The following is a 24,690-nucleotide window of genomic DNA, read 5'->3' as shown; positions in this document are numbered from 1 at the left end:
GCAGGTGTAGTTCCTCACCCTGAGGTGCGGTACCACCCTGGCCCGGCACAAAGGGGCAGGAGCACAGGAACAGTGCCTTGTCCTGGAAGTCAGACGGAACGGCATGCTTTGCAATCTTCAACAAGGGGAAAAAAAAAAAAAAATGTTTATTTTTATTTTTATAAAACATATTTCACATAATAAAATATTTTAATTTATGTTATGTTTCCACACGACTTAGGTCTCCTGGCTCCTCTCCACGTCCGTCTTGGAGAGCTGCTTCAGAGAAACACACAGCTCTCAGTCTCTGGGCCGAGCATGTGAGCGAGGTCAGAATGAAGACAGGGCGGCTGGCAGAGCTCTCCATACCTGGTGTCCACATCTTTGGAGTCAATCACGGTGGAATCTCCCTCTGGGACTTGAGTGGGCAGTGTTCCATCCCCGTGTCAATGTCGTGTGTGGCATGTTTACAGTGGTGGGAGTAGTGAAGCTGAGATCATCTGAACACAGTGAACACCTCTTGTATATTTGACCCGCCAATTTAATGCAGATGAATATTTTCGGCCTGATTATGTGAGTTAAGCCCCAAAACAAACCAATTATACCTAAAGCAGAATTGGCTACGCTAGAATGACATTCCGTTCATTTCTGGCAGATGAGATAATGGAATCAGCTGAACACACACTACAGATAAGAAGCTGTCTTCGTGCCTACAGGTTGTGTCTCCCTGGCCCATCTACCAATGTCTCTCTGGTGAGGGCAAAGTCAACCTACTCAATCAACAGGACATATCATGAGTTTACGAACCGTTATTCAATCTCTTTGTATTGTTGTATACAATTCTGTCACGTGATGGAGACTCCTTCATCAGCAGTGGGACGATGCTGAGGTCAGAGCTTTACGTGACAGCAGAGTGGAGCGATCTAATAATGCATGCACAGTCCCTAATTACCCAGGCTTATAATTCATTTTGAGAAGATTTGTTTGAAGAGTGGAGACCATGGATCTGGGTTGAATAGTATGGAGCTTGTTCTTCTGGGAGGACCAGGATGCGTCCTGGGGTGAGGCCAGAGGGGAGAGAGGTCCTGGGGTGAGGCCAGAGGGGAGAGAGGTCCTGGGGTGAGGCCAGAGGGGAGAGAGGTCCTGGGGTGAGGCCAGAGGGGAGAGAGGTGCACCAGTAGTTCTGACTGTGAGCCAGAGAATCACAGAGGACACGAGGACATCAGAATATGGTCGTATTCATGTATTTTTTCCATGAGTTTGGGTGGGGAGCTGTTCTTGAAGTGACCTGCTTTCTGACTTTCTGTTCTAACAAGATGTCATCTGCAGCAAGACCTGCCAACACAGAGTTAAGCCAATAGGTTCATCATAGCAGTCATACATTATTGACAACAGAACCCACACACAGTAAGTAGCCTGTACGACGGCACAACTTGACTGAGGGCCCAAACTATTTTTTCAAGTGGGGTCAAGAGGGGCCCAACAAAGAGTGTTCTGTGTGCAAATTATTACATGAATGAATCCAATTGCAGTGCCATGGTGACTAGACCTAGTAAATCAGTAATGGTTTACAAGCTAGCTCTAGTCCAGCATTTCAAAGGCATTGCCAGATCACCTTGTTTGCCTGTTGTGAACATGAAATTGTTCAAACGTTATGGTAAAATTCCTCCAGGATCACAATGATTCTTATTGAGTGACTTGTTGCTCTTGTAGGTTAGTTATAACGAGGTTAAGTCTTGTACTCGCTGTGAAATATTTTACTGTTGATTGTTCTTCTACAGGTACAGTCCTGCACTTTTTGTGGTTCATGTTGTTTTAATTTGTAACTTGTATAACTGCATGCTCTTATGGGTCTTCCCTTTTGGCACTTGTTTAGTTTTTTTCACAATGTATGCTTCATGTTTTGGCTGCTTGCAATGTTTGGGACTACCTCGTTGTTATGATCAGTGACCTATGCTCTTTTGTAGAGCTCTCTCTTGGAAGTCGCTTTGGATAAAAGCGTCTGCTAAATGCATAAGGTTAAATGTAAATGTAAAATAAAATAAAAATAAGATTAAGAACCCTCCTCCATGCTATATTGACTGTCTAGTCATCAACCTCTTACAGTGATGCCGTGACTAATACAACTCAGAAGGTTCACTGTGAATCGTTCACACCATTGCCGGTAGGCCCAAGTGACAAACTACACCACTGGTAGCCTAGCGACCCACTCCTGTCAGAAAAAGGTCCTCTACCGGGCGGGTCCTGACTGGTATTGGCTAGTAACTGTCCCACTTCCTGTTGAACCGGTAACACGTAATGGACTCAAAGGGGTAAACTGTTTATTTGAATGCATTTTATTGTGTGAAAAATAGAACGATTTATTTTCAGTTTGTAACTTCTTCCTGACTATACTGTAAGTAGAACAACCTTGCAGTGCGATATGCAACTTCACTGAGAACTCCAGAGCAAACTTCTGAGGGTAAAATTGTCAGAGTGTAGTAGTAACACCAACAGAGAATTAAGAGAATGGAATTGTGTTTTCGAGTCACATGAGCATCTGTCTTCTGTCTTCTAATCTTCCTGGATCAGTCAAAGGTGCTTTGAAGTATAGATGTACGGTGATTGAGTGGTGACAAATAAGTGTGTTTTGAATTTATGGATCATCGGGAGCCCCTGTGTGGTAGTTTGCCAATGTTTCTAGGTAATATTTGAATCTGAGGACAACAACACTGCCATTAGAGTGCTTTCTGGCCTGGACTACAAGTCTGCTGACACACCATCTCTAGCGTCACACAAGGTTGGGCATTTTTATCCGGTAACCTATTCAAATGTAATCGCTATTATACAAAAATCCCCCCTAGCCTGCCTGTTGTTAGTTCTGGGCTTAGCTGCCCTTCCTAGACTGCTTGTTCTGGGGTTAGCTTGCTGCCCCTCCTGCATGACTGTCAAGTGATGTAACTGCAGTTTATGTTATAACCACTAGGTGGAACTCTCTGCTCTGCATGTAAACATACTTCACCAGTAATCTCTATAGCCTGTGCCGAGCTCTGTGTACCAAGAAGAAGCACAGCTCCCTCCTATTCCAGCTCCTCTTATCAACACCAATGTGTCTGTCTATCTGTGTGTGTCCTCATCCCAACATCCCAGCATCCAACCTCATCCCAGCATCCAAGCCCAACAGAAGGTCCTCCTGCCCTGGCTCTGGGTCTGTCCTCCTGCCCTGGCTCTGGGTCTAAAGATTAAGATTACATGACTTTAATTCAGGAGAATTCGGTGCACTGGAGGAGACTGAGAGAAAACAATATTTAATAGGGCTGTCAAGCTATAAATTACTTTACTAACAGCGGTGCAGTTAAGATTTTGAGTAGCCTAATAAAAAATAAAATAATTCCAGACGATATGTGACTCAGGAGGGGGGGGGGGGGGGGGGGGCAGTGATTGTATCAGGGTGCCGTGGTCTGGCGCCACTGAGAACGGTACGCCCATCAGCAGTTCCATCTGGGGTTTTTTGTTTGTTAATTTTCCATTCACCGGGCCAAGTAACGTTTTGTCATCTGCGTTCATCTTTACAGAGCTACTGTGGACGGTTGTGGTGTCAAGGGGCATAGATCGCAATTCATCTGCGTAAAACATTTAGACACGTTTTTTTTCTACACGAATCAATAAAAATGTATGAGTTCTTTTGAAAAGTCAGTTATTTATATTTTATTGTTCTAGTCTGTTGAGGGTGGGTTGTTAGAAACCCAGTCACTGGTGTTTGGTGCTTTTCCCACTAGAGGAGACTACTCTGCCCAGATGATGCAACTCTGTACATGGACACAGCAACGCTGCGCTCCTCTGCTATTCCCTTACACGGCCACTAGGTGGCAGGCACCCTTGCTGCTGTCCAAGTAATGTGAAGTAGTAAATTATTTGTTTCAAACAAGTGAATACACACTTTTCATAGAGAACCCAACGCTAGTTTCCTCAAGGATCACAATGACTCTTGCTTAGACTGTTGCTCTAGTTGGTTAGTGGTAGCTGGTTTAAACTGTTGTATTCTATTTGAGTTAATCCTATTTTTATTGCTTTCCTACAGGTACACCTGCACTTAGAGATTAATGTTGTGTAATTTAACTTGTTTAACTACATGCTCTTATGGTTTCTTCCCTTTAGCACAATTTTTTTTTTGGGTTGTTCACAATATGTACTTCTTGTTTTTGACTACCCGCAATGCTGTGGGGCTATCTTGTTGTTATTATCAGTGACCTATGCACTTTGTAAAGCCCTCTCTTGGAAGTCGCTTTGGATAAAAGCGTCTGCTAAATGAATAAATGTAATGTAAATGTAATCTTGTTGAAAGGTATATTTTTTACATTTTATAAGTGCTTACCATGTGTCTATGATTGTTAGGATTACAGGAGGTTTAGTGATGCAGGGGGGTTAGGGGTGCAAAGGGGTCAACCAGAGTCCAATCCTGCCATGAAGAACTGCACTCTGTAGCACCTGGAAAGACAAGCTGGTGAAGAGGATTCAGACTGGCTGGGATGGGATGGGAGGAGTAGAAACCCTGTGTTGTTGAGCTCTGGTCCACGCTAGCTCTTTCCCTCTGGTCCTGGGAGGCTCAGGCTTAGGTAGGCTGGCCAGGTCACCTGGGAGGTCAGGGTGGGAGCAGATGACCTGGACAGGTCCAGCAAAATCCTGATCCCTAGTCCCAGCACTGTCCCTGGCCCCAGCTCCAGGCCAATCCCTCTACATCTCCTGCTGCACCTAACCCTAACCCTCCAGATGTGGAACAGCCTGGGCCCCTGGCCTCCCTGGCAGCTTTACAGACTTTGTGAGACACACACCTGCTCACACACCTGCAGGTAGGCAGCTCATCCCCTCGGTCTGTCTGCAGTTGCCTCAACGTTCAGACCTCTTCCTCAGTCCTTAACAGCTGCTGAGTATGAATTTCTTGAAGCCCGTCTGCCTGCCTGCCTGTCTGTCGGACAGTGGGGTTCAGATGGCTGAGTGGGTAGGGAATTGGGCTATTAATCAGAAGGTTACCGGTTCGATTCCCGGCCGTGCTAAATGATGTGTCCTTGGGCAAGGCACTTTACCCTTCTTGCCTCGGGGGGAATGTCCTTGGACTTACTGTAAGTCGCTCTGGATAAGAGCGTCTGCTAAAGGACTAAATGTGCAGTAGCTCAGGGCAGAGTTCCTATCTGGAGTGTCGTCACCGCAACAATGTTTCCCACATCACAGCATGCAACTCTGTCATTTCAGTAAGCGGTAGCCTACAGTAAAACCATAACATTCGTTTTGACCGTTTGGAAAACAAAGCCTTCATATCACGAGCATGGCTGGGGCAGCGAATGTGCGTCCATCCAAGTCCACAGTCAGCAAAGGGACCATGGACCTCCTTCTACAACGTTATCCACTTCAATACCAGAATGGGGTTAAGGTTTAAATGCACGGTTCTGTAGTCAAATAACAATATACAAGTCATGTCAAATGAAGTCCCTTTCACTGGGGCAGCTTGCCTAAGGCAGTTTGAGGCAGTAAGCAAACAGAAGGCTAGCATGCCAGTGTGTTAGAAGTGTAAAAGTACAACTAAAGAACTGCCTTAGAGAACAAAACTACACAAGAAATACACTTTGTACCTTTTATTATAAAAAATATTTACAAAGACGGTACAATGTTTTTTTCGGAATATAAAAAATGCATATACTTTACAACTGTTAAGGTCTTTGAAATTCCAGCTTGTGTTCAAACCAGAGTGACATCATTCCTGGAGGAGGGAGGAAGGTAACGAGCATGTTAATACTGTCTGACTTCACCAACACTAGCCTGAGTAACCTCTTCATCATGATCAGATCGAGAGAAACGACTGCCTATAGAAGAAAAAAAAAAAAGAAAAAAAACACAAAATACTGATATTATTACTGTCGAGTACAATCATGTGTGAATTGTATGAAAGAACTGCATAGAGTAGTAAGCCCATATTTGTTACAGAACAGGGAATGAAGATCTGTCTCAACAAAATACAACTCAGCATGTTTTTGTCTGTGTTGAATAAATACAAATAAATTAAAAAAAGGAAATAACTTAGGTGGGTTAACTCATAATTAGTTGTTTGTTATTCTACAAAAGTCAGAAAATATGGCTTATTACTGCAGATGAAAGGGTTAAGGTCCCCAGAACTCTCCCAGTTCCATGTGTAATACATGTTCCATGTGTTCATTCAGATGTGGAACCAGCCGACCAGCAGGCCCAAAGGAACCAGCCGGCCAGCAGGCCCGAAGGAACCAGCCGACCCGGAGGAACCAGCCGACCAGCAGGCCCAGAGGAACCAGCCGACCAGCAGGCCTGAAAGAGCCAGCCGACCAGCAGGCCTGGAGGAGCCAGTCTGATTCTGTTGCAGTCTGCTTGATACCAACCCATAGGAAGACAGAAGAATCTGGCTACATTAAAATCTTAAAACCTATCAAGGACAAATATTATTACATAATATTGGTAAATTTCCCAAGCTGTGTAATGCAAAAAAATATATTTCTATATACATACGTACATATACATATATTTCATTCATATTGGATTGACTCTTTAGGAAAATATGCATTGCGATTTGTTCAGCTCCTTTTGTCATGTAGTGTGGAATTGATCTTCAGTCCATTCAACAATAAATAAACAAAGACTGGAAAATATAGAATGTATGACAAAAGTGAACATAGAAAATATGTCAAATCAAAAATAAAACATCATGGTATAAGTAATCATTGCTGGCTTCAGATTTATAACCAAGTCTGATGTCATAACCCTTCAATGTCTAAAATGTGTAGAGGGGCTCCCCATCCATGCACACACAACGTGCAGTCTGGCATCAGGCTGGCTAGTCCTCAGGAGCCCACTATGATCTCCATGATGTGGTCCAGTTCGTTGAGGTCGGCTCGGCAGCTGGAGCCGGAGCTGAGGGCCGAGGGCCCGTGGGAGGACAGGCTCTCCAGGAGGTCGTAGGGCCCCATCTTAGGGGCGCTCTGCATCCCCGTCAGCACCGTGTCCAGGTCGTAGTAGGAGGCGTCCACGTCCGAGAACAGCTCCTCCAGAGCGGGGTCGGGGCTGGGCGCTGGGGTTTTAATCTCAAAGGTCCCAAAGACCTGCTCTGCTGTCCTGGAGTCTCCCACCAGCCTGTTGTCCCCCTCCTCGCCCTCCGACCCAGACCCGCACTCCTCGCTGTCCTCCTCCTCGTCCTCCTCCTCGTCGTGGTCCTCTTCCCAGCGAGGGTCCAGCCCAAAATTACCCGGCAGGTAGGGGGCCGGAGCCTGGGGGATGCCAGAGGACATGGTGACCTTGCCCTCCCCCTCCTCGACCACGACCTCCTCCTCCTCTTCGTCCTCCTCCTCCTCCTCGTCCTCCTCGTGGTAGCCCTCCTCCTCCTCCGAGAGGGGCTTGGGCCCCTGCTCTCCCTGCGCCGCTTCGGCCTGCCGACACAGGACCTCCGTGGCCACCAGGTGGTCGGCGGGGCACTGCGCCGCGCTCAGGGCCTGCGTCATGATCTGCCACGTCCCGTCCTGGGTCATCTCCTCCTGGATCTGCCGCACCGTGTTTGCGATGAGCACCGAGCGGCACAGGTTGGGCTCCACCAGCATGTGGCACAGCTGCAGCTTGATGAGGGACATGTCCAGCAGGGACTGGCGCTGCAGGCTGTAGGAGGAGAGCATGCGCATGGCCATGGAGCTGGACTGGGTCTCCTCGCCGGCCGCCCCCGGCTCGTCCGCAGAGTCGGAGAACTTGCGCTTTGTGCCCTTCGGGAACATGTTGCTTCTCTGTGACGAGGGGGGGGGGGGGGAAGGAGAAGAGTTACACGGGGCCCGGCTTCATCCAAAGACTAAACATACTGACACACACATACTGACAGTATCATGTGTTGTGTTGGCTGAGTTTCACAAGTCAACAAACGTCTATACTCTTATCATGAATGGAAAATCGTAAAAATGTGCTGTTAAGTGTGTAAAAAGGAGACGTTATTGATGGTAGACTAACAAATAGGCTAAATCTTAAAAAGCTGAAAAGACTGAATAAGGAAACTCTACAAGAAACTCTACAAGTGTTCGTGTAGGCTAAGTATAAAAACGGCTGGTTGTTGTTTTTGTTTTTTCTGAAAGTTGGCTATACCTTTCCTGTCGAAGGCACAGGCATTAGCATAGCACCCCGGTCCCAGCTGCTGCACGTCTCAACCTTTGTACAAGCAACAAGCAGCTTTTGTTCTGCACCATTTCTGCCCATTTTAGGCTGACTCCTGCTGGGCGGAATAACCACACTTTTAACAAACCCACTGAACCACCGGGAATGTAGCATGTTACCAATCAGCTGCTATGAGTGCGTTAAAAGTAAAAGCATGAGACAGGCCACGCTTAGAAAAACAACACAACGCCATCCCAGCCACACACTGCCACCTGCTGTCTTGGGAGGTTCAAATCAGGCACTCGCGTCGTGTTAACATGAGAAAATACGAAGAAAATATTAGTAAGACAAATACCACACAGAAGCACATGTGATATGTTTTCCATGTTTACACAACACACACCTTCACAACTACAGTTGCAGGGGGGGGGGGGAAATCAACAGACGTCTTTGATACATGAAGTCAACTTCTGATCAATTTGAACTTACTCAAGATGTCAGAAAACTTGCCTCAAGGTAAGCATGGCCGCTGACTCCCACGCACCAATAAAACAGTCACTATGGAAGGGGCTGGACTGAGTATAGTTGCTAGGTTTCCGACTACATGTCCCATCAAGCTGAGGGAGCTACCGGGAGGCTCTGCTAGGAGGGCGGACAGCGAAGCAGGTGGATCACTACTCCGCTACATGTACTATCTGAGAAGCAGCACAGGAAATCCAAGGGGAGGCAAGCATGTAACATTAACCAAAATATACAAGACACAATTTGAACAGAAGAACCTTGAATACAAAAAAAAGAATGTATAAGCATTAACTACACTATTCTAGATGACAGCAAAACAGCAGACGAGCCAATGATGAGCTGGATACCTGGTACTCAGGGGGGGGGGGGGGGGGGGGGGGGGGGGGGGGGGCAACACAGTACAACACTAGTAGTCTGGCCATGGAGCCCTGTACTGGTCTAACATGGACAAACTGGGGCTACTGAACCCAGGCATCACCCACCCACCCACCACAACAAAACTCATTTGACAGATTGTGAGTGCAAGAGTTTGTGATTGCTCGAGAAACATGAAGAGTGCAGAGAAGTCGTTCCAGCGTCAGTCAGTGTCAGTCAACATCTCTCCGTACTGAAACAGACCATGATATTACTGCCGCTGTACACGGCTGGGACCAACGAGAGCCCCTGGGGTGAACAGAGGAACACAGCAGCTCCGGGGGAGAGGGGAAACCTGCTCTTGCACAGACTCAAATGTCCTACACCATGACTAAGAGAATTCATAAAGGGGTCGTTACAAAAACACAACACGGGAGACAGACGAAGGGAAATGTGTATTCCCGTTTTTTCGTACAACGGTTGATCCTGTTAAAAGATGATAAACTATTTGTGAAAACAAAACGTGTACAAATGAAAGCAAAAATGAGCCCGGACGCAGATACAAATGCAGCTGTCCCTGTGCAGAAGCTGCATTAAAGCTTACTGGGTGTGTTTAACTAGTTGGCTGTCTGAAAACAAGACATGGGGAAGTAGTCGTGACAAGACAAGAAGGAAACTTGGAGGATAAAAATGTGTGGCAACTAAGAGGCTCCTCCATCAGAATACACACTGCAAGCCTAAAAGGGACCATTCAACACAAGTCTGTTAGGGCCTGATAGAAACTGATGAATAAAGATTCAATATGTTATTTAGATATAAAACATTGGTCAAGATAAGTCAAGACATTCATCTCACCAAATTGCATAAATACTGATATATTGAGATGTTAACTGTCTGATAAACAGTTATTCTGAACAAAGATGTCAATCTGAAACAGCAAACAACAATCGTAGGAAAAAAATAATACAGCTAACTAGCTAGTTTCACCCGAGTTCCTCCTTGTTAGCTGGCTCCCCTCCCCCACTATACTGACGTTGATAGCATTTCCTTCTGCTGCTGGCTCGGGTTATGTGAAGTATCAATCTGGCAACCCAAGCAGTCAAATCAGTGAATCCTGTAATGCATAATACATCGACAAAGCATTCATCATGATGCAATCAACGCGTCTTACAGTCGTATGTAACTAACTGTTCGTCCTCTGTCAAGTCGGTGATGGTTCAGCCGCATGCTTTGTCTGACGAGCACCATTGAGAAGCTAGGACGACAATGGAGATGAGGCCATTTTGAAATAACTAGCTCGCTAGTCTAGTAGGAAGTCAGAGCTAGCTAGTTAGCAGACTCGTTCAATGTAATACAATTATTGCTTTATGAAATTAGCTAACGTTAACTAGCAACCAAACACCATCCGCCTTAACTTGGTATATTTAGATGTATTTGCTTTGACCATCTTGGCTAGCTAGCGGCTGCGCCCTCCCAACAAGCGTCCTTCTATGTCATGCCAGACAAGCTAACGTCGTTAGCTAGCTAGGTGGCTAGCTAGCTCCAAGACTAGTTTCGGTAATCGCCAGCTAGTAAGCTGCCTAGCAAGCTAGCAAACTAGCTCATAAATAAACATCCATTGAGGACTTGAATAAATACATAAATATTAAAAAATAAATAAAGCATACCTTTTTTGGTTTTACTTAATACCGGTGTCGGTCATAGGATTCTCTGTAAATAGCGGGAGATCAGATTGGGATGAGATCATTCATGCCACGGCATCAGAACTGGCTAACCTTCTCGTCTCGCTCGCTAGGTCTCGCTGCTCGCCTACTCGAGCTTGTTGCTGGTACAGCAAGGCAGACAGGGCGCATGGGTGGGGGTGAGGGGAAATGGGGCGGGTTCGATGCATCTGTATCAGGAGATATGATGATTGATGAGTGAAAAGACAGTGTGGCTGGACCTTGGGTGTGAATACAGAGTAAATCAACGCTCCGGGCAATGTGATATGTTCTGTGAGAATCTTTTAATCTGTTCTATGATAATAATAAATAAAAAAGTTTACATTTTGGTATTTTACAGCTTGCGAAACACATCAGTAATAATGTATTTTTTCTTGCATGACCTGACCCGTTGTAGGTCTAGGTGTGTGTTTAGCAGCGGGGGTGATTCTAGTTTCCCCGACGTGGCTATATTCACCTGAACAAACCCTGTGTCCAGCAGTGGGAGCCATTGCCACTGTGAACTGAACTTGACTGAGCAATACATGTAGCAATTTATCACTAAAACCTTTAACAAAAACCTGGACTGAATTATTTCATATTTTTATTAATGCCATTTAATGGCATAGCCTTTGGCAGTTTGTGAAACGAACAACAAAACGACAAAAAATTGTAAATCCATTCAAAATCAGAAACAGTTCAACATACATGCAGAGGCTTCATTTTATTAGTCCTGGAATTGCTACGTCAATGTGTATTGGTGTTTAACTTCCCAGTTCATTTTCGATTTCAAAGGGGCATAATCAACGGGTGCAGACCAAAATACATCTGGGCACAATATGGGTACAGCTGTGGGTGTAGGTGTGTGTGAATGTGTGTGTGTGTGTGTGTATGGATATGGGTGTGTGTGTATGGATGTGCGTGTGTGCGTGTGTGTGTGTGGTGGGGCGGAATATCTTCAGAGGCAGCCTTGCAGACAGAGCTCTATTGACCATCAGAAGGATGCGGTCCGTGTCAAACGGAAGGGTGGATGTGGATGGAACAGGGGCGCCGTATAGGGGGGAAAAGTTAGGACAATTCCAAGTGACTAACAGGGGCCCAAATAAATTGGAAAAAACTATTATAAAATCATATTATATACCATCATTATTGAGTATATACATTAATTTAATACAATTACTGATCTCTTAATTTGTACTTGTTTTTTTTTACAGTAAACATCCATATTGACCGGCCACCCCTCTGTATCTGCATTAAATGGTTTGGTCCTGCCTAAAGGACATTTTTTGGGTGGCTTTTAATCTCGCATCAAATAGTGAACTGCATACTGCATGCAGACTTGCATGTACAAATCACCAGCAGTAAATATTGTGTTGTTACTAGTAGGCTATTGAACTACAAGAAGCTAGACAGTTGCAAGCCTTTAATTAGAGTTATGTAAAATCTTTGATGGGACAGTTCTAGGTCCTAGAGATGTGGTGGTGACAACAGCTGCGTAGAGGGGGCCCAACATTCCGGGCGGGGCCCCTGGAATGGATATATATATCAGTAACCATGGCAACCATAACTGTTTTGGCGTAATAAGAAGCAGCTACACTTATAAAAGGAAGTAGGCTTGACCTGCTCCAATACTGCACACTACTACTTCTGGTCCACTGCTGTTATCATGTTCATGATGTTCATGGAAGATCCTTTGCATGTCTCCTGCAATATATATATTTTCCAATAGGCCTATAGCTTTTTGAGTATCAAAGCATCAAGGTATCAAAGCATTTGTTGAATTTGATTTTGGTTCACATCTCACAAGTTCCTCCAAAAAACTATTTTTTGTGGTCTCACTGTCAAACTTTGTTGGCCTGTTTATTATCGTCATAGGTGTGTTCAGCCAAGACGATAAGACCACTTGAGTTGTGATATAGAGATACACTGAGTGCATCTGTTCACACTGATTCCAATAGCAGATATATTTGTATAATGTCCACGAATCAATCTTAATATTTTTATGAAAGTTGTGATTTACCACCACTTGCACGTCATCGGGCCTGTGGTCTTCGTGGCCCCGAGGGGTGTGGCCCCCGCCGCTATGGCAGGCGTCCCTTATTTCTCAGTATTGAAGGTGACAACCCTAGTCCCAGGTGCGGGCGAATGTCAGGCGAGTAGGCTACCTCCGACTGGGTCGCGGCCATGTCTGTACACATATTTAGCAAGGAAATATTGAGGCAAGGCAAAAAATGACTAACCTGCGGAACTGAATAATATGTTAAGAATCTTACGGATAAACATAGCTCAACCTGTGTAGAAATAGCTAACACCCTGCCTCCCTGGTAGCGTAATTGTGCTACAAATGGTGGTTTCAGCTTTAGGCTGACAATAATTTTTATAGTTAAAAGCCACAATCCATGTTTGAACTATTGACCACACAGTTTCAGGCTATACATTTTTTGCTATCCGATCAGGCCATGTTACTAGTCAATTCAACGATTGTTTTCGTGAGCAAAATTAACAACTTCATGATAGCTTACTCATCATCATTAATTTCTATAAATAAATACAATTATTAAAAGATGCAATTTCTGGAATATCTTGCTTCTTGTGTGATCCGCAAAATTCAGTTCAATGAAACAGCTCACATCACCACTGCAACTTCGATCCGTGTCCGCGACCGCCAGCAGCAAGAGAGGAACTACCGGTAAATGGTTGGTAGGATGAAAATAGCCTGGTGGAACAGCTCACTATTTGGCTTTCTGTTACCTCTCCCAAAGACTAGCCTACGTTTTTAAAATCTACCATTTAGGGTAATTTGTCTAGTTTGTACCTTTTACTCGTCGTTGTAACGAGTTGTGCATTTTTGGATGCCCCCCCCCCCCCCCCCCCCCCCCATCCCTCCCTCCCTCTTCTGCGAAACACGCACTCACGCACACAGGTGATGGAATGACTGCCAAGGGCAGAGCATGTAGAATGTACAAAAGCAAGCGTTCCCATCAAATAGCGCCAAATCCCGCTTTATAATTGAGATTGTCCTAAAGAATGTAACATAGATAATAGGCTAGGAATACAAATTGTCATGAATGCACCAGACAATATAGCTACAGTATTGTATCGGAGGAGTATGTGGAACTCAATCTTCGGAAACAACTGGGTACATATTTGTGCGTGGAACATGTTTCCGTTTCCAGCAAATTCTACGGCACATCGGCAGCTAAACGAGAGTAGGAAACGGGCCTGTCAGTCAGTCGTGAACGGTTACCGGTGGCGCGGTCTGCTCTCTCTTCCAACGATACTACAAGTGTGAGGCTACAGTTATCTAACTATGGCAAAGTGGGGAGAAGGGGACCCTCGTTGGATTGTGGAGGAGAGAGCAGACGCGACTAATGTCAACAATTGGCACTGGTGAGTTGTCTCGTTAGCAAGCTAACTTGGTTCACTAAACAGCTAAAGCAATGTAACAGGACAGTCAGCTATCAAGTCATCCATGATAGCTAATTATCTTTGTGCTTTAGCTTGCGAACCAGCAATACAATACTGCAAAACAATTAGAAGCATTAGCCAGAGTTACTGTTGTGTATTTTATTCATCTAGTCTATATCGCCAGCCAACACTAGCTAGCTAAAGCTAATTTCCTAGCCTGCTAAATTATTTGTGGTATCTGAACCAGCATTTACTAGTGTTTACCAGATTACAGAATGTAAATTAGCTAGCGATAAATGTATTAGATCACTGACGAAAATAGGTTAATGAATACACTGCAAGGTTATTCATGTTAGATAGTAGCATACCTGTCAGTCCCTTAATAAGGCTGGTTTCATCATACTAGCTAAGTTAGCAATGCTATATGCGTAGTTAGCCTGCAGCCAACATTTAATTTGGAAAAAAGATCATCGTCCAAATAATTCTCAAATGTACTCATAATTATAATATACTAGTGTAGGTCATAGGTTGCAGCGTGAAATATTGAGGCTCCTTTTTAAACAATTGAGAACTTGAGTATGTATCTCAGTAGTAAAGAAAAAAAAGGTGGCAGTAAATATGGGTTTGGGTCGTTATTAGAGTAGACTGTTGCCATCTATACACATGTTATTTGATTTTGCAGGACTGAACGTGATGCTACTAACTGGTCTTCAGATAAACTAAAATCTCTTCTGATGGGCGTGAGAGTGGAGAATGAGGAGGGTAGTGGGGAAGTGACGGAGGTCAGCAAGGTTGAAGGGGAGGCCTCTATCAACAATCGCAAAGGGAAGCTTATCTTCTTCTATGAGTGGAACCTCCAGGCTACGTGGACAGGTGTGTCTGGGAGGAAGGGTTGGCAAACAAAAAACTGTTTTGGTACATATTGCTTATGGAGATTGCTATCTGCACAGAAATCTATGTTCCCCATTCTTGAGGTGCTAAAATAATGTATGTTTGTCCACCAGGAGAGTCAAAAACGGGAGTCAAGTACAAAGGCAGCATTGATGTACCAAACCTGTCTGATGAGAATGAAATGGAAGACCTTGACGTGAGTCGAGTTGAGGACACAAAGCAAATGTATTAATTTGAACCCACTGCTAGGTGCGTCAGTAAGGGATCTACCTAGCACAGGGAGATGGGCAGTACCAACAACCTTGTATGTATTTTCTAAAAGTCTCAAGATGTGTCAACCAAACCGTTACTGTTTCTTGGTTTTGTGGTAGATAAGTGTGTCGCTGAGCAAAGATGAGCCGGACACTCCTCTGCTGGCTCTGATGAGAAGCACAGGAACAGAGAAGATCCGCGCAGTGCTTGGGAGCTACGTTGGCTATCTTAAAACAGGTGAGACTGTCCACAATGTCCATATATATCCAGGATGACACCCAATGTTCACTGGCTTTCATAGCTCCTCATATAACCCAGGATGTGCAGGGTTTAGCCCAGTGGTAGAGCACTTTGATGGGCGTGTGCTTAATGAAGACATGATTCCACGATATAGGTTCATACTGAGTGCTGTGAACTAGGGGGTTGACCGATATGCGTTTTTCAGGACCGATGCCGATTATTACAGATGATATTGTCAAATCAGTTTCGATACCGATGGCCATAAAAATGCTTAATAATGGTGCCTATTTGGCCACGCCGATAATCGGTCAACCCCTACTGTGAACGTCCCGCTGTGTCGTTGCAGAGTTCACCCAGGGCATGATCTTGCCAACGGCCAATGGCATGTTCCAGCATACCTCACAGTCCAGAGCCAGCGTGAACAAAACTCAGGTTGGTGCAGCTAATCTCAGCATCAGAGGATGAAGAATATCTTCTTAATAACCATTGTGTATGTGTACTCCAACCACTGTGTCCTCTACTGTAACAGATTGGCACCAGCAGCTCCACCCCCTCTGCCCACGCCGGGGTGAAGATCCCCACCTGTAAATTCAGCCTGAAAGAGACATTCCTTACTTCTCCACAGGAGCTGTACAGAGTATTCCTCAACCAGGAGGTGAGATGCACCTTCACACACCTGTACTGTGCCAGTCCACAGTTCACTGCAAGTCAGGAAGGAAACCCTGGATGGTATATATAAGCATGGTGATCGACTGGCTGGGAAATCATGGACATTCATGAAACCTAATGTTCTCATAGGCTTAGCTATATGTAACACCTTTTCTCATAGGCCTGCATGGGTTAACATAGTTGCATGTTCATAGGTCAGATGTGTTCAAAGCCAAAACTCCAGAGATATTCTCTTAATGTGAATTATTTGGGACATAGACATTGTGGCTACTGAGACATATCTTTGAATTGGTCTCGTCAGTGTTTGTAGATATTCAATTGAATCACTCTGTGTAGATGGTTCAGTTGAATCAGTCTCTCTGTGTGGGTAGATTGTTCAATTTAATCTGTCTCTGTGTGTAGATGGTTCAGTTGAATCTGTGTGTTTGTTGCGTGCATAAGTAGATGGTTCAGGCATTCACCCACGCTGCTGCAATTGTGGAGGCAGAGAAGGGTGGAAGATTCCGTATGCTGGATGGGAACGTGATTGGTGAATTCCAGGATCTGGTAAGAATATTTTCCTGTCCAGTAAGATCATAAAGGGCTCTTATCTTCACCTCTCCTGGTACACCTCTCTCCTGGTACACCTGGTACACCTCTCTCCTGGTACACCTGGTACACCTCTCTCCTGGTACACCTCTCTCCTGGTACACCTGGTACACCTCTCTCCTGATACACCACCTAGTAAACGTCTCTCCTGTTCCTATTGCTCAGGTGCCTGAGGAGAGGATAGTTATGAAGTGGAGATACAACACCTGGCCAAGTGGTAAGTTGTGTTGTTGAGTTGAAGATGTTGTCTTGTAAACATATTGCATTTGAGATAGGAAAGGCCAACAATAACAACACCATATCATCAGAAGGATCAAACATTGTAGTTGTAATGATATTGTTGCACTGTGTCTGGGCAAAATACTGACAGTTTCTTGACATTATTGTACATTGCTTTGGGTAAGTGTCTACTAAATGGATAAGATGTCATAAACACCATGTACATTTCAGTCTCCCATGCTTAGTCACACATCAGGCATGCACATCCAGAACCCCATAACGTGACCTCTCCTCTGACCCTAACGTTCTTCAGAGCATTATGCCACGGTGACCCTGAGCTTGTCGGACCGCGGCAGTGAGACGGAGCTGGCCCTGTGCTGCCGGGGCGTCCCAGAGAACGAGGAGGAGAGGACCAGGGAGGGATGGCAGAGACACTACTTTGATTCCATCAAACAGACTTTTGGATACGGTGCACGGCTCTACTGAAGACCATTATTGTATTATGTCTTTTTGGGGAGGGGGGGGGGGGGGTAGGGTTAATGCGCAAAATGTCTAACTGAAAGGTTATGGTATTGATTAAAGCGCAAAAATACAGTAGCTGTATATAAATAAAGTATTTGAATTTTAGAGGTGATTTCCCACTGCTGTAAGGAACATAAGGAGCTTTGTCTCAAAAGCAGCAGAGGGAAGACTGACATGATTCAAACCACAAAATGAATTGGTCTCAAGATTTAGATATTGAGTTATTACAGGGAACAATAGTTTGGTTGTTGGTTTTTGTTTCATCGAAATGTCATGCTTGTTATTTTGAAAATAAATGTTATTTTTACTCATCTTTCATCTTTGAAATGAACCGTGTTAAATTACACGTTCAAAGAGCGTAAAATGTTCTGTTCATGAGACTGGTCTCTGAATTTGGAACATCTTACAGGATTGTCATCTTTTCAGACTAATTTGGTCTGAAAGTGCTGTCTAAGGATTGAAAGACCTTTTAAGGGGGCTTTTTCAATTTGTTTGACAAAAAAGTACATATCTATATTTGACACTTGGATTGGCCTACAGGTGTCTCAGTTTAACAACAAATCATCAGCAGTACTATGGTTTGCATCATCTGTCAGTAATTTGTTGGAAAATTATTAAATTGTTGAAATGAACTGTCTGTGCATATTCTTTATTCTGTGGGTCTTAAGTTTGCTTAAATACTTGGACCCCTCATTTGAATCATTAAGAACACTTCAAATATTTGGAATGTCATGTAACAGGTTGTTTTGTTGCAGCCCCAGTGGACAAATGATCCATCTGTAATCAGATATACAACAATGTTTTCAACAGCATAATCCAACTAGAAAAGCAACAAAGATGATCAATCCTGCCTTGTTGTTTAATGGTTCATATTTTCTCCATTTGGGTATTTACAAATAGCACATTTTTGTTCATAGTTTATAAAATTTACAATACCATGTTATTTATTTTCAGCAATATTGGCAACAGAGCCTCTCACATTCACAATAATACTCTCACATTTTACTTATCAGAAACATATCACATTTACTTTTACAATGCCACCCTGGCATTACAAATGATTGGATTTCACATGAATAAATAAACAAATGTATAATTTAAAAGAAATGTCATTGTAGGGTTTAGGTGTTACCTAAGCAATAACAGATGAATGTTCTCGTCACAGAATAGCTCCCAAGCTGATAAACAAATCTGAATCCATGTCCTGAAAAACAGGATGACATTATGCCATACCAAGCATTTCAACAGAGCAACACATATGGGATCCTGCTCTGAAGTCAGAAACACTGCATGTTCATGTTCAGAGGGTAATACCCACCCTGGAACTGTTGTTGTTTGACTTCTCTCCAGCGTCATGCTGTTTGGCAGAAGGATCCTGCTGTTTCCTTCTGCGAGGGGCCAGATGCAATTAGGAACAACACATTCATTTACCAAGCACTTTTAACCACAGTGATGTACTGAGTGGACTGAACCTGTGACCTCTAAGTCTGCCATCTCATTCTCTAACCACTGAGCTATCCCCATTCCAAATTCAGATTTTTGGTCAACAGAAAATGACTGTATACTATGACGGTTTCTCTTACCTAAATAGCCACTTCCCCTTCACACCGGTCTCACCCTGGGTTGACATGGATCGAACATGCTCAGTCATGTTCTTCAGGAAGTCAAAGAGCTTCTCTGACTCCACACACTGCTTCCTGTACAGACACCAAATTAAAAGGTAGAAGTATCAAATCAAATGTTCTTTGTATAGCCCGTTTTACAAGCATGTCACAGAGCCAGGGCTCCAGAAATACCCACAGATCACATGGTTGGGCCAAGGGGGTTGATACTTACATGTGAGCGATGGACAAGACTCTACTGCGCTTCGACTGGGTGATCACCCAGGTCTTCGTCAGCAGTGATGCCACAAACAGTTCCACAGCCCGTGCTGATGTCCGTAGTTAAAGACAGTAGGCTAGGTAGGCTACATCAGTGGTGTGTATGTTTGTTACCTACGCTCATGTATGATGACACCTAAGCTTAACGAAATCTACGCCTCCGTGGTACACATTACTGACGCTTATATTCGCATCAACTTCACCAGATCAATGACAGAAACCCAATTGAACTAATTGACCGAGTAAGCATTTAACATACCTAAAGGATACATATTATCACAGGAACTGCAGCAGCCATTTTCCCCACCTCAGTATCTCTCTGCATAATTTTCTTAATGCGACCCTGCATGGAGAGAGGAAACGGTCACCTGGAGAAAGTAGGCTGTTGTTAGTGTCTGGCCTAAAGGTTTGGTTACTTACAGGTGGGAAGCGCACGTTGTATTTTTTCTTCTGTCTAGGCATTTTCATATGAAAGCTCCAGTATAAGCTTACATTTTGTAAACATTAGGCGACACTTTGTCCAGTTATCTATTTGTTTACCTTTCATAGCTGAAGAAGACGTTCTGAACTCCAGCGCGGGGGTTGACCTTCCCCCTCCGCTCCCTGACCCTAATCATGACCCCGTACATTGAAAAACTAACTGTATATTTTCGATTTACCTAAATCTAAATGGTGCCTTATTGAAAATGAATTCCAAATTGATTCACAAATAGTCCCAACATCCGAATCCCTATAAATCTACACAGGTGTAAGAAGACATTCTAATAGCGACTCCCGAAAGTCAGGCCACCCGTCCATGTTGGGGAACCTCGAGCAACTTCACCTGATTCAGACGGTCGCACATGCTGTAAATTCATTGTACAAATGTCGTTTATTTTCATTACCTACTGATACTATATATTTTTTGTGTCAGTCGTTTAGTTGTTTTTATGACTTCATTTTTATTGGTATAATTCCCAATTATTGACGAGTGTTTGCTAATCTGATCTTTTCAGAAATGTAATCACCACGTTAATGATCATAGAACTATTATAATCTCACAGAGGGCCCTAAATAAGGCTCAAGGTTCTCGAAAAAAGTCGCCTTAATACAATTACACTCACCTTTTTCTTGCTGGTGCAGATATGATCATTGGTGCTGTAGTGTTTGTTGCCTGTGTTGCCTCCTGTGTCGATGGTAAGATTTAGCTTATTTTGTATAGAGAATAAGACTATCATAATCAGTACTAATATAACATAATTTTCTGTAAACACAGTCTGTAACAAGACACGGACAGACTTCACTACTGCTGTGTGTTCTTACATGTATTTATACATGTATTCTTTTCCAGGCAATAACTGGAGGGAGGAGGACAACCAGGTGCTGTGTCCTGAGGAGAAGCAGGTATCCCTTTCATTGTGTCCAAACCAAAGACACCGTCTATATTAGAAATGCCTTGCATGTACTACAATGGTCACCTTGGCCTCTGCATCGACAGTTGGAAAAGACCAGAGCCCAGCAGCATGGAGAGACCAGAGACCGGCAGTTCCACCCTGTGTTCCAGTGCCCAGACATGAGCCCTTCCCCCTCGATCCCCACCTCAGGTTAGACTGACTACAAAGCATCTGCAACATCAACAATAAATACATTCAATTGAATATGTGCTCATTCATTTACAGTTGAATATGTTAAAGCAGCTGATATCAAAGTCATTGCAGCTTTGGGAGATTCCCTGACTGTAAGTATAATGTGATTTTATGAGTGCAATGCATGAGGGCATCCAATGATAAGTAATGTGTTAATAAAAGTGTCAGTATTTACATTTGTTGGGCTTTGACAGTCCCTTATGTTATTAAATGGTTCAGCATACTCTACACTATTGTTGCAGACTGCTATTGCTGCTAATGGATCCACAATTCTATCAATTCCAATTGAACATCGTCACCTGTCATGGAGGTAAGGAGCTTCCCGTCTGCTCATTGGTCATTGGGCATGACACTTCCTGTCTCACTGGTCAGTAGCATGACATTTGGAAAAGGGGTTTATCAAACAGCAAATATTAATGGACATTTGGTTTCTCCAAGTGTTCTGTTCCAGCATGTCATTCTGTTGTTGTTGATGCTGATCTATGGGTATCCGTGAAGCCCTCTATGAAATTGCATGCAAAAAGGACCATACAAATTCTATTTAATTTGACTGCAATTCTTCAACTTGTTTTGAGCAGCATTGGAGGGCATGGTACATACAGTGACATTATCACCCTTGCAAGTATGTTATGGTGTATCCCCATTTTCACATTTAGAAAAATTCAAAAACTCAAATAATGCCAACTCCATCTCTACACACCTCCTCCTATGCATTACTCTTTCTGGTTACAGATATTGTCAAACTCTTTAACCCCAAAGTTCTGGGCCCATCTCCTGTGAGCACTGTCCATGGATACCCCTCCACCATCAACCAGACAGGCTTCAACTTTGCTGTCACTGGGCACAATTCTCTGTGAGGGACTGGTATACAACATTACTGACTGTCTGGTACACAACATTACTGGCTGTCTGGTACACAACATTACTGACTGTCTGCAAACCAATGGTAGCGGAGGAAGCAACAACCTAAAACTAGCAACCTTGATGAGAACTTATTGTTAACAATATAAATGTTATTATATCTGTCTGTTATTATATCTGATGTGTCCAGACAAGATAGTCTCTCTTGTAAAACACCTGTTTGCATGTTAGGTCCAAAGATCACCTTTCTTTCACTCTAACACAGAGATTAATGACTTTATACTGATGGTACTGATTAGTGGACTATTTGAGGTGAGTAATGAGTGACACAGTTTTTCACAAACTAATCTCACAGTTTCCTCTCACAGAAACGTATCTGAGCAGACAAGACACATGATCGACACATTCAGATCCTACCCTGTAAGCCAGAACTCTTCATAAACCTTGATAAGTGTTTCTGATTTTTTTTGTTACTTCAACACACTTTATAATGTAAATCTCCAGGGCCTGAACTTTGAAGAAGATTGGAAGCTGGCAACGATACTAATTGGAATGAATGATATCTGCGATTATTGTAAAAATAAAGTATGATATTTGGTATCTCTCACAGAATCACCATTCATCCATCCATCCATCATTTAAATGTCAATGTATGTCCACGTGGAGTAATTACACACTTTACTGTCCATAGACTCTCTTCTCCCCAGACAACTTCCTCCACTACATGACAGAGTCTTTGGAAATGATGATGGCTGAGGTATGATCCTCATGCAACAGTGGCTCTGGGGCTCTCAGGTCCAAAGCTAAACATGAGGTGCCTGAGGTTTAGATCTCTGTAAAAAAGAAGAAAAGAAAACAATTATTTATTTAAAATGTTGCCCTGTGACAGTCAAATATCAACGTTTCTGTGGTTGGACCTCAGTAAGATTCTGGCTCTACTGTTTCTGAGACCATAAAGGGTGGCTGGGTGTGATCCTGTGGCCTGTCTACTGTCTCTGTGCTGCTGCAGGTCCCCAGGCTGATAGTGAACGTGGTGCAGATCTTCCCCATGGAGCCCCTCAGGGAGGTTCAGAGGCCCACCCTGGGCTGTCAGCTGCAGAAGTACCCTCCCTGTCTCTCACCTCCACTTTCAATTGTTTCACATTTAGACATTCCATTTAGACCTATTGATGGGAGTTAGTTACAGTTATATGGATGTGTGACTAATACAAGAGCAGTCATAATTCAATGCTGACAGAAGCATTGGGCAGGTTTGCTTTATTTGCAGCAGAACATTTTGTAATCGAGGATGCTGTCATATCCTGTTCACAGGAGCTTCTGCTCCTGCCTGGTGTTACCTGAAGAGAACTCACCTGAGCTGAAGGAGCTTATAGAGGTCAACCGTGAGTTCCAGGTGTGTGTGTGTGTGTTATGTGTGTGTGGTGTGGCCAGTTGTGTGTGTGAGGTATGTATGTGTAGTGTGTGAGGTTTGTATGTGTGGTGTGTGTGAGGTACGTAGCATGTGTGCGTGGTGTGGCGTGTGTGGTTTGTGTGTGAGGCGTCTGTGTAGTGCGTGTAAAGTGTGTGTGAGATGTGTGGTGTGTGGTGTGTGGTAAAGCCCTCCATCCAGGTGTCCAGCCTGTGGATGTCTAGTTACTCTCCAGTGAACTGATCATTTAAACCTCTTTGGTTTCTTTCTTGTTTTTGATATATCTTTGTATCCAGAGGAAACTGAAGCAACTTCTGCACGGCGATCATTTCTTCCGGAAGGACTTTGCAGTGGTCCTGCAGCCGTATCTAGGGAACGCTCTACCCTCGAGGCTTCCAGTACGTTCTAAACACAGAACTTTTCATATTTTTATGATCTGTCAACCTCTCCTGACTTTGTTTTCTCCTTATTAAAGAACGGGAGTATCGACTTGAGCTTCTTTAGCCCTGACTGTTTTCACTTCACTATTAAAGGACATGAGGAGCTGGCCAAGGGGCTGTGGAACAACATGGTAACTCTACAATCAACATGAAATAAATTAACTTTTCACATATAAAACTGTTTCTGTTGCATTGTCTGATTTTGCTTGTTATCATTTTGCTTCAGTTTCAACCAGAAGGCAAGAAAGGGCTGATTATGAGCTTCACAGACCCTATCAAACTCATCTGCCCACCTGAGGTACACCAACAGGAAATATCAAGTGTGGTAATTAAATGTTCAGTGAGCAATGATGTCTGGGATTTCTCTAATGGGATCTGTTATGTGGTTGCGATGCTGCAGGATCATCCTTACATCTACACACGACCCACGTCTGCTGCCGCCACCCCCTGCCTGGGCTCCATGGTGATCCTGATTGGACTGTTTCTTACCGAAGTCTCTCTGCACTGAGAGACTGGAATTCCTTTATTGTCATACAATACAATGAAATTGATTGGCAATCCTAATGGAGCATTCACACATATCAAACCGCAATGTGATAAATACATGAATGAGTACAATATCTACTGTAATTTGACATATGCTTTTACAGTGTCTAGTAAGACAAACAACACTTCTGTTTTATTTGAGATAAACAGTGATGTTAGTGTTGTTGTTCTGGCACTGTTTTGTAATATACTGTCCAATCCTTGGCACTAACTACTGTAATGCCGTTCGAACTGTGCAAGTTTAGTTATTGATTATCTGCTGCACTTACTATACACAACAAAATCTACTATTTGTATGTTGCTTTGGATAAAACACACACACACGTATCTGATGACGTCATCTCACACTCCAATGTGCAACCATCAAACATTGTGGTGTTTAAGCACTTCAAGTCCAGTGAATAAACTGCAGTGAACTGCCTGAGGTAAAGGAAGAAAGTTAAAGTAAAGTAGCCTATT

General features: G+C 43.7%; 4 protein-coding genes and 1 long non-coding RNA gene across 9 annotated transcripts; 2 read left to right on the top strand and 3 right to left on the bottom strand.

Annotated features, from left to right (window-relative positions):
- Nucleotides 1-5,575: 5,575 nt before the first annotated feature.
- LOC124465206 (cell division cycle-associated protein 4-like) lies at nt 5,576-10,811 on the bottom strand. 5 transcript variants are annotated; one of them, XM_047016982.1, is made up of 3 exons: nt 10,650-10,811; nt 8,098-10,096; nt 5,576-7,748 (listed from the first exon to the last, which is right to left on the bottom strand). In XM_047016982.1, exons 2-3 carry the CDS (start codon nt 8,278-8,280, stop codon nt 6,822-6,824), a joined length of 1,110 nt encoding a protein of 369 aa, XP_046872938.1. In that variant the 5' UTR covers nt 8,281-10,096; nt 10,650-10,811; the 3' UTR covers nt 5,576-6,821. The 5 variants fall into 5 exon arrangements, with proteins under 5 accessions (XP_046872938.1, XP_046872939.1, XP_046872941.1 ...); XM_047016983.1 differs by having other exon boundaries at nt 8,098-8,801; XM_047016985.1 differs by having other exon boundaries at nt 8,098-8,221.
- A 157-nt stretch (nt 10,812-10,968) lies between these two features.
- Nucleotides 10,969-13,519, bottom strand: LOC124466376. The gene is made up of 3 exons (XR_006955931.1): nt 13,313-13,519; nt 12,703-12,870; nt 10,969-11,666 (listed from the first exon to the last, which is right to left on the bottom strand). It is a non-coding gene; the product is annotated as an uncharacterized LOC124466376 (long non-coding RNA).
- A 327-nt stretch (nt 13,520-13,846) lies between these two features.
- ahsa1b (AHA1, activator of heat shock protein ATPase homolog 1b) lies at nt 13,847-18,103 on the top strand. The gene is made up of 9 exons (XM_047018380.1): nt 13,847-14,072; nt 14,773-14,963; nt 15,095-15,177; nt 15,353-15,470; nt 15,820-15,905; nt 16,003-16,128; nt 16,587-16,688; nt 16,896-16,947; nt 17,263-18,103. The coding sequence occupies exons 1-9, from the start codon at nt 13,993-13,995 to the stop codon at nt 17,433-17,435; spliced, it is 1,011 nt and encodes a 336-aa protein (XP_046874336.1). The 5' UTR covers nt 13,847-13,992; the 3' UTR covers nt 17,436-18,103.
- LOC124466486 (dr1-associated corepressor) lies at nt 17,457-19,813 on the bottom strand. The gene is made up of 7 exons (XM_047018381.1): nt 19,772-19,813; nt 19,622-19,694; nt 19,308-19,401; nt 19,055-19,168; nt 18,790-18,859; nt 18,604-18,675; nt 17,457-18,248 (listed from the first exon to the last, which is right to left on the bottom strand). The coding sequence occupies exons 1-6, from the start codon at nt 19,811-19,813 to the stop codon at nt 18,631-18,633; spliced, it is 438 nt and encodes a 145-aa protein (XP_046874337.1). The 3' UTR covers nt 17,457-18,248; nt 18,604-18,630.
- A 655-nt stretch (nt 19,814-20,468) lies between these two features.
- On the top strand, nt 20,469-24,518 carry LOC124466484 (phospholipase B1, membrane-associated-like). Its single transcript, XM_047018379.1, has 16 exons — nt 20,469-20,527; nt 20,682-20,734; nt 20,829-20,934; nt 21,010-21,068; nt 21,219-21,286; nt 21,555-21,598; nt 21,709-21,829; nt 22,206-22,257; nt 22,342-22,422; nt 22,529-22,594; nt 22,847-22,938; nt 23,149-23,230; nt 23,542-23,643; nt 23,721-23,816; nt 23,912-23,983; nt 24,086-24,518. Exons 1-16 carry the CDS (start codon nt 20,476-20,478, stop codon nt 24,191-24,193), a joined length of 1,254 nt encoding a protein of 417 aa, XP_046874335.1. The 5' UTR covers nt 20,469-20,475; the 3' UTR covers nt 24,194-24,518.
- The last annotated feature ends 172 nt before the right edge of the window (nt 24,519-24,690 follow it).

Source organism: Hypomesus transpacificus, chromosome 3, assembly GCF_021917145.1.
Source record: "Hypomesus transpacificus isolate Combined female chromosome 3, fHypTra1, whole genome shotgun sequence".
Lineage (NCBI taxonomy): Eukaryota > Metazoa > Chordata > Actinopteri > Osmeriformes > Osmeridae > Hypomesus > Hypomesus transpacificus.
The sequence above is the reverse complement of the archived record's forward strand: the minus strand, read 5'-3'. Positions and strand labels throughout refer to the sequence as shown.

What these genes read in the sequence shown, in the direction of transcription:
- LOC124465206 (XM_047016982.1), bottom strand. Translation starts at nt 8,280, where the DNA reads ATGCTACATTCCCGGTGGTTCAGTGGGTTTGTTAAAAGTGTGGTTATT. An exon ending in CTGTGCCTTCGACAGGAAAG is followed by an intron (nt 7,749 to 8,097) that starts GTATAGCCAACT and finishes CCCTCGTCACAG; the next exon opens with AGAAGCAACATGTTCCCGAA.
- ahsa1b (XM_047018380.1), top strand. Translation starts at nt 13,993, where the DNA reads ATGGCAAAGTGGGGAGAAGGGGACCCTCGTTGGATTGTGGAGGAGAGA. An exon ending in CCTCCAGGCTACGTGGACAG is followed by an intron (nt 14,964 to 15,094) that starts GTGTGTCTGGGA and finishes TTTGTCCACCAG; the next exon opens with GAGAGTCAAAAACGGGAGTC. An exon ending in CCAGCGTGAACAAAACTCAG is followed by an intron (nt 15,906 to 16,002) that starts GTTGGTGCAGCT and finishes CTACTGTAACAG; the next exon opens with ATTGGCACCAGCAGCTCCAC.
- LOC124466486 (XM_047018381.1), bottom strand. Translation starts at nt 19,813, where the DNA reads ATGCCTAGACAGAAGAAAAAATACAACGTGCGCTTCCCACCT. An exon ending in TGCAGTTCCTGTGATAATAT is followed by an intron (nt 19,402 to 19,621) that starts GTATCCTTTAGG and finishes TACGGACATCAG; the next exon opens with CACGGGCTGTGGAACTGTTT. An exon ending in AAGGGGAAGTGGCTATTTAG is followed by an intron (nt 18,860 to 19,054) that starts GTAAGAGAAACC and finishes GGCCCCTCGCAG; the next exon opens with AAGGAAACAGCAGGATCCTT.
- LOC124466484 (XM_047018379.1), top strand. Translation starts at nt 20,476, where the DNA reads ATGATCATTGGTGCTGTAGTGTTTGTTGCCTGTGTTGCCTCCTGTGTC. An exon ending in CATCGTCACCTGTCATGGAG is followed by an intron (nt 21,287 to 21,554) that starts GTAAGGAGCTTC and finishes TGTTTTGAGCAG; the next exon opens with CATTGGAGGGCATGGTACAT. An exon ending in CTCTACCCTCGAGGCTTCCA is followed by an intron (nt 23,644 to 23,720) that starts GTACGTTCTAAA and finishes TCCTTATTAAAG; the next exon opens with AACGGGAGTATCGACTTGAG.